General features: G+C 37.7%; 1 protein-coding gene across 1 annotated transcript in view; it reads right to left on the bottom strand.

The window, feature by feature from the left end:
- LOC134538422 (PIH1 domain-containing protein 1-like) overlaps positions 1-13,640 on the bottom strand; it is a 58,944-nt gene that overhangs the window by 2,808 nt on the left and 42,496 nt on the right. Inside the window, exon 5 of the mRNA XM_063379740.1 lies at positions 5,219-5,430. Within this exon, the coding sequence (XP_063235810.1) occupies positions 5,219-5,430 (212 nt within the window). The remainder of the gene's footprint in view (positions 1-5,218; positions 5,431-13,640) is intronic.

Raw genomic sequence — 13,640 nt, 5'->3', positions numbered from 1 at the left:
GAGTCCACAAGGTCAAGCCACTGGCTGAGGATTTGATCACACAATTCCATCAAAATGCGGGGATGCTGACGGCGTTATATCCGCTGTTTCAACATGTCCCACAGATTTTCAATGGGGTTCATTCAAGTCAGGTGATTTTGCGGGCCAATGAAAATGAATAGGGCAAGGGAGTGTTCATAAAGCCCGTCACATATGCGTCCAGCCCGATGAAATTTGTTGTTGTCATCTTGAAAAATCGGGGTATCAACAGCATACTCATCATGCAGATGTTGACTGAAAGGCAACACCTGATCATCCAGAATGTTGAAATAAACATGCTGGTTGATGTCGGTGGTCACCGCAGTGAGCGGGCCCAATCCATGAAATGAAAAACACCCCCAAAACATCACAGACCCGCCTCCGGCTTAAACCTGACCTTGCACGCATCCAACATGAAATGCTTCATTTGGACTTCGGTGCACTCGACGACGTGCATTTTTGGAAAACAGGCAGAAATGTGATTTGTCAGAACACTTTACGTTCCGCCAGTCAGCTACTGTCCACGTTCGATGATTTCCAGCCATTGAAGACGTGCAGCTTTACGTGCCTGTATGAGCGATGGCCTAATGCGAGCTGACCGACTCCAAACGTTCGTTGCATGCAGTACCCGTCGCAATGTTCCCTCGCTAACAGGTTGGGATGGACCTTCATTCACTGACTGCAGCAATTCCTGTCAGGTTTGGAAGTGATTCTGAATCACAAGCCGTGAAACACGTCTCCGGTCACTCTCGGTCCGACATCAATGTCTCACTGATCGCTACTGTAGAGGCAGTGTGCATGCAGTTGAACACAGAACTCATTCGCTGCACCATCTGTTCAGGCTTAGCGATCCATCTGTGCTTGCCCACTACGGTGACTAATTTTGTGTCCGGTGAGCTTATGCTAAAAACCTAGCAAACAAACATGGTTAGTAATAAATAAAGGCACAAGGATTTTCTGAATGATTCATTAGCAAAGCAGACCTGTTTAGTGATAGATGAATGTATGAATGGACTAAACTTCTCATTAGGGGCATTATAAAAGAATAATTAGAGTGAATTTTTACAATGCAGAAAAAATTTTCACAGGATGAAAAAAGGGCTACATACACATAAAATTTATATGTTTTTAAAACTTATACTTTAGTGATTGGTATTGAATACAAGTCCATATCATTAGAAACATTTATTTATAGTGAATATTAGTGAGGTTATTTACAAAATGTATAATTTATTTGCATTGTAAATTATTATTTAATAAATAATTAAAATTAATAAATTGTAATAAATATTAAGTACATTTATTGGCTTTGCATTATTAATTAAAAATATCTTGAATATTTTACAAAATTAAATAATTAATTTTATACACATATTTATATTAATATTGACTAATGAGTCTTTATTTCAATTTTTAATTTGAATTAATTTATTTTACCAACAATATTTGAATATCACTCCAGTTATTTTGTTATTTTATTTATAATAATTATATGCATGCAAAATTAAAGTTAGTTCTAGCACGTACACATAAGTAAATAAACCCAATTTTTTTCTAGCTGTAGGGTTTGAAATCATTGTACATTAAGTAATGGGGAGGGGTCTATGACCAAATTATTCACCCCCGTGCCCTAAGTTTATCTTGACGGCCCTGATCTGACCACTCAACCAACGTGGAACTTGCTTTTTTAATTTAATGATTAACCCATAGTTTCCTGGACATATTCTAGACAACCCTGAGCCAGCAAGAAAGAAGGAGGTGAAGTGTAGACCCAATCAGGCGCAATGCAGTTTAAAGTTATCTGCCAATGAACACACAGAGTTGTCCGAGAATGTACTTTTCGTCAAGCCTGCCACAAGTCAATACCCGCAAAATAATTGCTCCTATAGCTTTTTCATTACATTAGGGTTTAATATAGCATCGTTATGCACAGGGGTTTAAACAGACGGGTACCTCCGATTTAATATAAGGCTCTGAATCATTTGAATATCAGCTTGGCATTTAATAGAGTCATGCTGGGGTGTTGTGATTGAACCCACGAATACTGGCAATCACTTCCACCAAGGCTCTAGTGATACACTCAAAGAATATTTTCGATGGCTCTGCGGCTCACCACGCAGTGCTGCCAACTTCCAGGCACTCTTCAGTAATCACACTAGGGATACAATTAGTATACACAATTAATTTTACACCAAATAAGAGACTACAAAATAATTAACACTTAGATTAATGAGCCAATCCACCAATTAAATAGTTTAAAAATCATATATAAAAAACATTTAATACATATTAAAAAAAAAACTAAAATAGGTAGGATTTATACTGCATGCTTGGACTCCTGAATCCCCTGAGGCGTAAATATGATTTTATAGCACACCTAAAATGCTGAACTGAATTGAACCAAACTGGAGTTTTTCCAAAACAGGGTGTACATACAAATCTGTAGAAAAATATGATTTAACTTTTCATTCACAAATTTAAAAATTTCCCTAATTAATTATTTTTTTTTTTTTAATAATCAACCTATTTTGAAATTGTCTGAAAGAAATAAAGACAATACAGTCACCACGATCCCTACAGCTGTACCAGTTCACACAGAACCCTGCATACGCCATTTTACAGTGTGTCATTTTACTATGCATTAAAACAACGCCTGAGGTGATGAATATCGGAGCATCAATTTTATTATCACTGACATTTTTCCATGACTTTTCAAAGTTTTAAAGTAAATTCTCTGACATTCCCTGAAAAATTTCAACTTCCCTGACTTTCCTGAATGTGGACAACCTGCAAAATGATTGTGCAGTATATGCAGCCAACAGTCAAGCGGTTGTAGGTGCAAGATTTACTGTATGAAATGCTGATCCACACAAATTTTCTGATGGATGTGTCATTAAAGTTTCTCTGTTTCCATCTGCATAAATAATTATGCAAATGTATACTGGTTCAAATTCTTAAATCTCCGAAAGTTCTACACCGATTGCTTTGAAATTTTGACACAATGTTGCATTTGAATACGTGCATGTTTATAAAAAGATAGATAAAAATTACGATTTTTTAATATCTTCATTACATGTAAAGAGATATATAGTTATATGTATATAGAGGAGAGACATAGAGGGAGATATATATAGAGAGAGGTAGATATTTATGCAGAGAGAGACAGAGAGAGAGGTAGATATTTATGCAGAGAGAGACAGAGAGAGAGGTAGATATTTATGTAGATACAGACAGAGAGAGGTAGATATTTATGTAGATAGAGACAGAGAGAGAGGTAGATATTTATGTAGATAGAGACAGAGAGAGAGGTAGATATTTATGTAGATAGAGACAGAGAGAGAGGTAGATATTTATGTAGATAGAGACAGAGAGAGAGGTAGATATTTATGTAGATAGAGACAGAGAGAGGTAGATATTTATGCAGAGAGAGACAGAGAGAGAGGTAGATATTTATGTAGATAGAGACAGAGAGAGAGGTAGATATTTATGCAGAGAGAGACAGAGAGAGAGGTAGATATTTATGCAGAGAGAGACAGAGAGAGAGGTAGATATTTATGTAGACAGAGACAGAGAGAGAGGTAGATATTTATGCAGAGAGAGACAGAGAGAGAGGTAGATATTTATGCAGAGAGAGACAGAGAGAGAGGTAGATATTTATGCAGAGAGAGACAGAGAGAGAGGTAGATATTTATGTAGACAGAGACAGAGAGAGAGGTAGATATTTATGCAGAGAGAGACAGAGAGAGAGGTAGATATTTATGTAGACAGAGACAGAGAGAGAGGTAGATATTTATGCAGAGAGAGACAGAGAGAGAGGTAGATATTTATGCAGAGAGAGACAGAGAGAGAGGTAGATATTTATGCAGAGAGAGACAGAGAGAGAGGTAGATATTTATGTAGACAGAGACAGAGAGAGAGGTAGATATTTATGCAGAGAGAGACAGAGAGAGAGGTAGATATTTATGCAGAGAGAGACAGAGAGAGAGGTAGATATTTATGCAGAGAGAGACAGAGAGAGAGGTAGATATTTATGCAGAGAGAGACAGAGAGAGAGGTAGATATTTATGCAGAGAGAGACAGAGAGAGAGGTAGATATTTATGTAGACAGAGACAGAGAGAGAGGTAGATATTTATGCAGAGAGAGACAGAGAGAGAGGTAGATATTTATGCAGAGAGAGACAGAGAGAGAGGTAGATATTTATGCAGAGAGAGACAGAGAGAGAGGTAGATATTTATGCAGAGAGAGACAGAGAGAGAGGTAGATATTTATGTAGACAGAGACAGAGAGAGAGGTAGATATTTATGCAGAGAGAGACAGAGAGAGAGGTAGATATTTATGCAGAGAGAGACAGAGAGAGAGGTAGATATTTATGCAGAGAGAGACAGAGAGAGAGGTAGATATTTATGCAGAGAGAGACAGAGAGAGAGGTAGATATTTATGTAGACAGAGACAGAGAGAGAGGTAGATATTTATGCAGAGAGAGACAGAGAGAGAGGTAGATATTTATGCAGAGAGAGACAGAGAGAGAGGTAGATATTTATGCAGAGAGAGACAGAGAGAGAGGTAGATATTTATGCAGAGAGAGACAGAGAGAGAGGTAGATATTTATGCAGAGAGAGACAGAGAGAGAGGTAGATATTTATGCAGAGAGAGACAGAGAGAGAGGTAGATATTTATGTAGACAGAGACAGAGAGAGAGGTAGATATTTATGCAGAGAGAGACAGAGAGAGAGGTAGATATTTATGCAGAGAGAGACAGAGAGAGAGGTAGATATTTATGCAGAGAGAGACAGAGAGAGAGGTAGATATTTATGCAGAGAGAGACAGAGAGAGAGGTAGATATTTATGCAGAGAGAGACAGAGAGAGAGGTAGATATTTATGCAGAGAGAGACAGAGAGAGAGGTAGATATTTATGCAGAGAGAGACAGAGAGAGAGGTAGATATTTATGTAGATAGAGACAGAGAGAGAGGTAGATATTTATGCAGAGAGAGACAGAGAGAGAGGTAGATATTTATGCAGAGAGAGACAGAGAGAGAGGTAGATATTTATGTAGATAGAGACAGAGAGAGAGGTAGATATTTATGCAGAGAGAGACAGAGAGAGAGGTAGATATTTATGCAGAGAGAGACAGAGAGAGAGGTAGATATTTATGTAGACAGAGACAGAGAGAGGGATAGAAACTGATGGAGGCACTGACCACGTCGTCCACCCGGAAGTCGGCCAGCAGGCAGCGCGACGAGCGGACCAGGCTGTAGCGGGGCTCCCTGCAGGGGGCAGGGGCGGGCGAGCGCACGGGCGGGTACACCTCCTGAATGAGCGGCTCTCGCGCTCGCGAGTCCACCTCGCGCTGCTGTACGCGGTGGGGCCTCAGAGCGCCCATGGCCTTGCGGTTCTTCAGGACCGAGTACTCTCAACCACGCAAACAACACAGCCCTTCAAATACTAGCAAAGCCTGCAACAAATATACCAAACCTACCACATGCAAACTCAAATGGACATGTTTCCTTGCTCAGTTGCTGGGCTGAGTATCTGACAAGACTCTCCTAACCTGGGTCAAGTGTTTTAATTATTAAGTTTGTAAGCCGTCCTTCACCAAGCCTCCCACCCTACAGCACGGTTGTCTGTTCCGACCTCACTCAGATGTTATGGGCTCTGCCTACCCACAATATGTAGTGTGCAGAAATTCAGAAAAAAAATATCATACAATTTAAAAACTGCTCAAGATATCTGAGTAGTTCTGTTTACGTATTTTTGTTTTCAAACTGAGATTTTTAGAAGCGTGAAAATGGCTAAAAAAGTGTTTTCAGAATAATGTTTAGGCATAAAACACCTGGTACAGATATTCTTGAAAGCACTCGTGGGACTTGCATTACACCTTTATCTTCAGTTCTTTGCCATATGTTGTGTCGGTAACTACTCAGATCTCATAGTTGCCTCATGTAAGACGAAAAGATTGCACACCAGTTCAGAGCATTGTGCTTAGAGGTGATACAAGCACCAGTTAGTGTTGCACTTTGTAGCATAGCATAATTCCTACTCCCTGCTAATGATAACATTTGAAATGTGAATGTGTTGTTAGGTTGTTACTGATGTCCTCATCCGTCATGTTTCATAATTAATTTCTACTCATGTTCCTTCTATTATGCATAGGCATTTAAGATATTTTGTTTGCGCTTTATTATTTATTTTGGTTAGGTTATACATAAAGATAAATGTAGTTTTTAAAATTATATATTGACTCTAATTTGTTTGGTCAGTTAAAATCAGTTATGTCTATTAATGACATTTATTTGCAATTTTAAAGCATCCTCTAAGCAGTAAGACTGTAACATTCTAGAAGATTTAAAAAGAAAGAAAGACACGTGCGAGACACGGGAGCAACACTCAGTCCCCAGTTATTTTTCACGCCTCAAATTAGAGTGAAAACCCAGCGCGTAGGCACATAACTGTGCAGCAATGGAACAGAACTTTCGCTGGGCGCTGCCTCGCGAACCTTGAGGTGGTGTGATATGTCTTTCCAGGCTTTCAGAGAACAATGTTTTTTCCAGTATAATTCCTTATATAGTCATGTACCTGGTTCTGTTTTGTGATTGGTCACTTAACACTCAGGGTTGCCTCCCCTTTGTTTTCACCTTTGATAGGAAAGTCAACAGCGTGCAAAGTCGTTGTCGCTCGATTGTCGCCGCGTGTGGTCACGTCATCCACAACTCGCTGAATTATCATGTGAAGACATGGCGGGATAGTGTAATGCTATTGGTCAGGGCCACTCCGAAGTTTACCCTTTTTTCTGTTTGTCTTTTTCGGACTTGATTTAAATAGAAAATCAACCCAGGCGTCGGCATCGGCCCACGGTGACCGAGGTTACCCTACTGGGACATATCCACCGGATATTGAAACGTACTTTAAAAATAATTAAGTAAGGAACTAAAATTCTTGTAACTGAGCAACGAGCTACAGTGAATATGTGACAGATCATCTGGACCGGTTATGAAAGTTGTGATCTGCTTTTGTTTTCTGAGAAGTAATAATAAAACAAAATACTGCTATCAAAAAACTCTCATTGTAAATACAACTAAATACCAAATTCATCCTCAATGTTGGCAACAAGACAAACTTCAAAATATAACTTCAAAATCTTTGTATAAAAACATAATAAACTTTCTAGTATTAAAAAGTCTTGTTAATATTCTAGGTTTCTTAGCCGGGCTAACCTAGAATGTAAAAACTTATCATCCCGCCTCACTACCACAATCAAGAATTAAAGTTTGTTTCTCAAAATTTTTTTCAACTTTCTCCACTAAGCCTTTCAGCTTTATTTGTACATATTTTTTCACATCTTTTCAATTGCTAGGACATCCTTTATTTCTTTGGTCTGGGGGTTTCAACCTGTGGATTGTTGTTTGTTGATGCTCTGTATGTTGCTGTTTTTGTTGACTAAAGTTGATAATGGACAAATACTTTTGAATTATCAAACTAAAAAAAGTTTTTGTATCATGTTTTTCATCCTATGTTATCTATATGACTGAACTATGACTAGAGGAAAGATTATGAGGTGAATGGCGATAAAATCGAAATAACATTGAAATAGAAGTCAATACACAGCCAAACACCAAAGTGGCAGTCATTACACAAAATAACACAAAAATGCAAAGTAAAACACAAAATGCACCAAAATTAAAATAATTACATAATTTAGTCTATTAAAATGAAAAATTTAATTCATAAGTTTTTTTAGGCTTTTATTTAAAAACTCTAATATCTAAATAAGTATGCATGAAAAAAAAGTTATTTAGTTTAATATATATTGCCTTCTCTAAGTAAAATGTAAAAGTAGAAAACTCCAAAATAAAGATTAAAAAAAGGTTTAATTTTTTACAATGAAAATAAAAAACCATAAAATAATGGCTTTCGACATTGCATTAAAAAAATGTTTAACTTCATTTTTTTTAGTGTTAGTATTTATTTATAACTTATTCCTGAACTAAGGAACATTAGAGAAGAATAAAGAATAATAAATGTTTTATTTGAATAATTTTCGCTCATAAATACAGTATTGTTTTATGTACACATTATAAGTGCCCTACCACAAATTGTTGACGCAGTTGTCCAATGCAATTGTGCTTCAAATGAATATTTTATTGCATGTGATTTAATTTTTAATGATAATAAAACTGAAATCAACAACTTATAACAGGGGTTCCCAAAGTGTGCGCCGCGGCGCCCTGGTTAAGAAGGGCGCCGTGAAGTGATTCTCTTTACCATTCTCCAAAACCTCAACTTAAGTGTTCGCGGGTACAAAATAAACAATTTAATTTCTAGCGCTCGCGTAGTGCTACGCTTATTTGCGCACTAGCCGATACTTATCTACTACACGCCTGAGACAACTGTGGTCCCGGTAAAAATGGGAACTACCCAAGGTCAGACGGACCCCTCCCTCCGCCACACTGTCCCCTCCCTTCCCCTAGTCCACCTCAAGGGTCGGAAGGCATGTCGCGGGTGGGACGGCAAGTAGAGCTGTTACCATAAGTCACGACACAATACGCGGACACCGGCGTATCAGTGTTCAAGTATTTCACGGATCCTTTGGAAGCGGAGCAAGGTTCCGAAGTGTGCGTGACTGTAATATAACATGTATTGACATATGGCATCGGGCAGTTCAACAAATCACAAAACTATAGGCCTATATAAGCCAGTGCAGGGAAGTGATTAGCAATTGTAACATGTCAGGAGTTAAAGAACTAAGTGGCTGAGTGGGAGTTTGTTACATGCACTTAGCATAAAACTGTGTTGAAACGTTTCTTGCATATGCTACATCAATTAATCGCAAAAAAAAAAAATTCTTTGATTATAGGCGAGTGTATACCGACATGTACGTTCAGTTTGGTGCTGAGTGAAATAATTATTATAATGCAAACGGTACAGTGTGATGTTGTGACGACTGTTTGGTACACATTCTGACATATCTTCATAGACACCTTGTTTCGCTGTTTCATACAAATATACCTTCAGTTTATCACAACATTTCTTACGTACTGCACGACAGCGCTACATGGTCTTCCTTTCATCCATATACTCTTGCTTACATTTTGCGTACACTCATGAACGTACGTGTATACCCCTTGCTTCCGCAGCAAACAGTATTCCCCTACTGCCAACTCCTCCTCATTCACCACCCCTCTCTCACGTCGACACTGGCGCTCCCGTAATTCCCCTCCACAGGACCACAGTTGCTTGGGCGTGTAGTACTCTCCTCCCCCGCCGTGAACCTCCCGCGATGGTCATTTGTTTAGTTACAAGCGAGCAGCGAGACGAGATGACGTCGTCGTCTCCTGTTTTGTTTTGATTGTGTTGTTTCGTTTTGTTTTAGTCATGTCTTTTGTTTTGTAAAATGGATAGATTTTTATTAAATAAACAATTCGGTAGTACAAGGGACACTGATAATGCGTCTACCAGTGGCGGGGAAGTAAAAAAAATAAAAAATTAACGGAAATATCGCAAATACGATGATAGCTATTTGGACTTCGGCTTTACGTCAATAGAAATAAACAATGAAGAAAGATCGCAGTGTGTGCTCTGTTTGAAAATTTTATCAACCGAAAGTATGCTTCCAAGTAAGTTAAAGCGACATCTCGAAACTATTCACCCGGCTATGGTTGAAAAATCGCGTGATTTTTTTTAATACGAAATGACAAAATTTAAAAAAAAAAACACAAAATGTGTTTACTCAACAAGCCTCAGTACCTAATAACGCGCTGTTAGCATCCTTCAAGGTAGCATACAGAGTGGCGAAATGCGAAAAAAATCTCATACTATTGCAGAAGAGCTTGTTCTACTGGCTGCTCTCGACATGGTGATTATTTTGGTGGGAGAATCGGAGGGAAAATTAATTTCTAAGGTACCCTTATCTAACAACACTATCAGTCGAAGAATCTCTGACATAGCTGAGGGTCTAAATCGCCAATTAATAGAAAAAATAATAGGCAAGAAATTTGGTCTGCAACTTGACGAGACTACTGACAGTAATAATGATGCACATCTGATTTGTTACGTACGCTTTGTGGCTGACAATATTATTGTCGAAGAACTCTTATTCTGCAAAAACATTACCGAAAGTGCAAAGGCTCATGATTTGTTTGAAATTCTTGACAAGTTTATTACAGAAAATGGTTTGAATTGGGAAAAATGTATTGTTGTATGTACAGATGGTGCTTGATCAATGTCTGAAAGGTACGGAGGATTACAAGCGCTTATTTGTAAAAAAGCCTCGCATGCTGTGTGGACCCATTGCATCATCCATAGAGAAGCGCTTGTGTCAAAGTCGATGAGTTCTGAATTAAACCAAGTATTAGAACATGTCATTGGCATTGTAAACTACATTAAAACTAGACCACTAAAGGCCAGACTTTTAAAAAAAAAATTCATAGATATGGGAGCTGAACATGCGGCACTGATATATTACTGCAATTCACGATGGCTTTCCCGTGTTTTCGAATTACATGAAGAAATTCACAGTTTTTTTTTTACAAGAGCATCATGCAAACTCCAGATACTTTGCTGAACCAGATTTTTTGCTAAAACTAGCATATTTGTGCGACATATTTGAAAAACTTAACAAACTGAATCTGTCTTTGCAAGGCAACAACATGCACATTCTGAAACTACTGGAGAAGATCGCTACGTTTAAGAAAAAAACTGCAGTTTTGGATTAAAAAAATGAATGAAAATCGCGGTCAAGATTGTTTCCCGCAGTTGTATGAATATGCGACATCAAATGAGCTTGTTGTCTCAAGACCTGATGACCCTTTTCACGGAACACCTTTCGAAGCTCATTGAATGGTTTTCAAAATATGTACTTTGCCGAAGACGATGTCGATAAATATGCGTGGATCCAAGACCCATTCCATACTCAAGCTCCGCCAGAATTTACATCGTAAGAAGAAAGTCTCATTGAACTCTCTTGCGACAGCAGCCTTAGAACTAGATTCACATGTTCCGATTTGGTGGAGTTTTGTATATCGGTTCAAAATGAATATCCCACTTTAGCTGCAAAAGCTATAAGAATTTTCATTCCTTTTGCAACATCTTATTTGTGCGAAGCTGAATTTTCAGCTGTAGCTGTAATCAAGAGCAAATATCGCTCAAATATCAATGTGGAGCAAGAAATGCGAGTAGCAGTGTCAAAACCTTATTCCACGTTTTGAAAAAATGTGTGAATATCACCAAGCTCACCCATCACATTGAATAGCTAGGTAGCTATTGTATTTTATTTTTGTTTTTCTTAAGTCTCTCTTGAATGTTTTTGTGTTAATTTTATATTCTTATAAATATAAATATACAGTTCAGATTCATAATGTGGATATTTTAATTTTTGTGCTTATCTACCTAACTAGTATCATTGTACCTATCTATTTCGACGAGCCAAATAGGTTAGGGCGCCGAGACAAAATAGTAAACATGTATGTGCGCCGCGGACTGAAAAAGATTGGGAAACCCTGACTTATAATGAAAAGTATATTTCCTTTCTACAACGAGATGTGTACTAATGTTTGTCTTTACAGTTTCAGTATGATTAGCAGTATTCCATTGGAGATGAGGGGGGAACACCACATTCTGTCTTAAACTGGGAATGAAATGCTCCAGAAAATGGAGCTAAAAATATGTGCTTATGAAATGAATCAAAGAATACAAAGCTAAAAAAAAAAAAACACTTCTTTAACATTTTATTTTTATCGCAAAAAGTAAATGTAAAGGGAAGAGTTTCCACATTTCACAGTTAAGTTGATAAGTTTAAGGCTAAGATCCTGAGTTTCTCGCGAGCGGGCAAAGACACGCGTAGTTATCTTTGTCCTCAACAGAGCGCATTAGCAGTACTGTTGAACAATGTAGCGACGCGCGGAAAAAGGAGGGGGGTGGGCAAGAGGACGCTGTTCTCAGAATTCTTATCGCCCAGCGGGGTGTCATGTTTACGACCGGTCTGGGATAGGGGGGTGGGGAAGGGTGTACTCTTCCTCGGCGAGCATTAGATTTCCAATCCCTTCTCTCTCTGTCCCTTTCCCATACACCCATCCAAGACTACTCGATCCTCAACAAAGCGCAAGAGAATAAATATTACTATTTTTGGTACATTTCAGTTAGAAACCCGTACGTAACCGAGTGCAACCCAAGGTAATTATAATAAATATTAATTTGGTGCACTACACATATACGATATACAAATTGTATATTTTACTGCGGTGATTACGTGGCCAAAACTATCAAGATTTGGTCTCTTTTCCAAGAACGCTTGTTCACAGCTAACCGCTACATTCAAATAAGTTGGCCAGTAATGTAGTTTTCCTGCCCCCGTAAAAAAAATAATAATAATAATTTTTAACTGTGTACTACAAAGGTTTTGCGCTCCTACAAATTTTATTTCTTTACACATTTTGTCACAGGTGTGTGCGTATGTGTATTACACAAACAGTTGAACGTTGACCATCTAATAGCATGACGTTATGTTGCAAAGCGGTATTATTTGCTATATTTGATATCTCATTAGGACTGTATTTTTCTTTGCAACTATATATACAGGTGAACTTTTTATACTATCGGAGAATATTTTGTAGCTGAATATCTGTCTTCAAAATATTGCAGGTTATTGCATTAATTTTAGTGTTTTAAATGTATTATGTTTTTAAGCATGTATACATGAGGCTAGAGCTAGAAAAATGTTTGGTTTCCGTTTTTAGCTGACCTGCAGCTTATGGCTTTTGATTACACTTCCTTTTTTTATATGTGATGTTTAAAAACGATGTTATTTGTAAATGTCCTGGCATTCGTACTTCTTGTTAAAAAAACATAATCATATTTTCGAAAAATAAGCTATCATTTAGTAATTTATTATTGCAATATAAATACGTGTGTATGCCAGTCGCGTCTGGCGAAATGAGGAGCTCCTTCACGCTATCCCTACTGGTGACGTCAAGCATCACTGGTAGTTCGTCTTTTATGTATGAACTGGAAGTCAAAGAGGCTCGAAATAAACATCAGTTGTAACAAATAATAATAATTTAATTCTGAAAGGGCCACATACTCGAAGAATCGCCTTCTCTACGCAATCAAACGTGTTGGAAGTAAAATATCTAAGGAGTAGGCTACACGTCATAGGTTGTATAAGAATATTTCGGAGGGAGCTAACCAAAGGATATTTTATCAAGCATACAGATAAGGTGATATTTTAAGAGTAGTAATTCCCCCCCCCCCCCCCCAACACCACCCACAAACTGACGGATTTATTGACACATCCGTACATAAAAAACACTGCTCCACAATATGCACCTGAATCGTCTTAGTGGGGAAAAGGTGTACATAAATTACGATCACTGACTGAGGTTATACAGAAGGTAATCAACCAGAGTAAGTGATTAGGAGCAAGGAATACTAATCCAATAAATATGCCATTGATATAATTTTATGATAATTTTTACTCACGTTTTAGAATTTGATATTGCTGAATAGCAAATTTACATTTTAAAATATTGTAACAATGAAAAATTGCGAACCAATAAATATTTTTTGCTGAGTGTATAATTTGATTATGTCTTAAGACAAATAGAAACTAGATATTATGAGTACAAAAT

This window comes from Bacillus rossius, chromosome 13 (assembly GCF_032445375.1).
Source record: "Bacillus rossius redtenbacheri isolate Brsri chromosome 13, Brsri_v3, whole genome shotgun sequence".
Taxonomy (NCBI): Eukaryota; Metazoa; Arthropoda; class Insecta; order Phasmatodea; family Bacillidae; genus Bacillus; species Bacillus rossius.
This window is presented reverse-complemented; position numbering and strand designations above follow the sequence as displayed.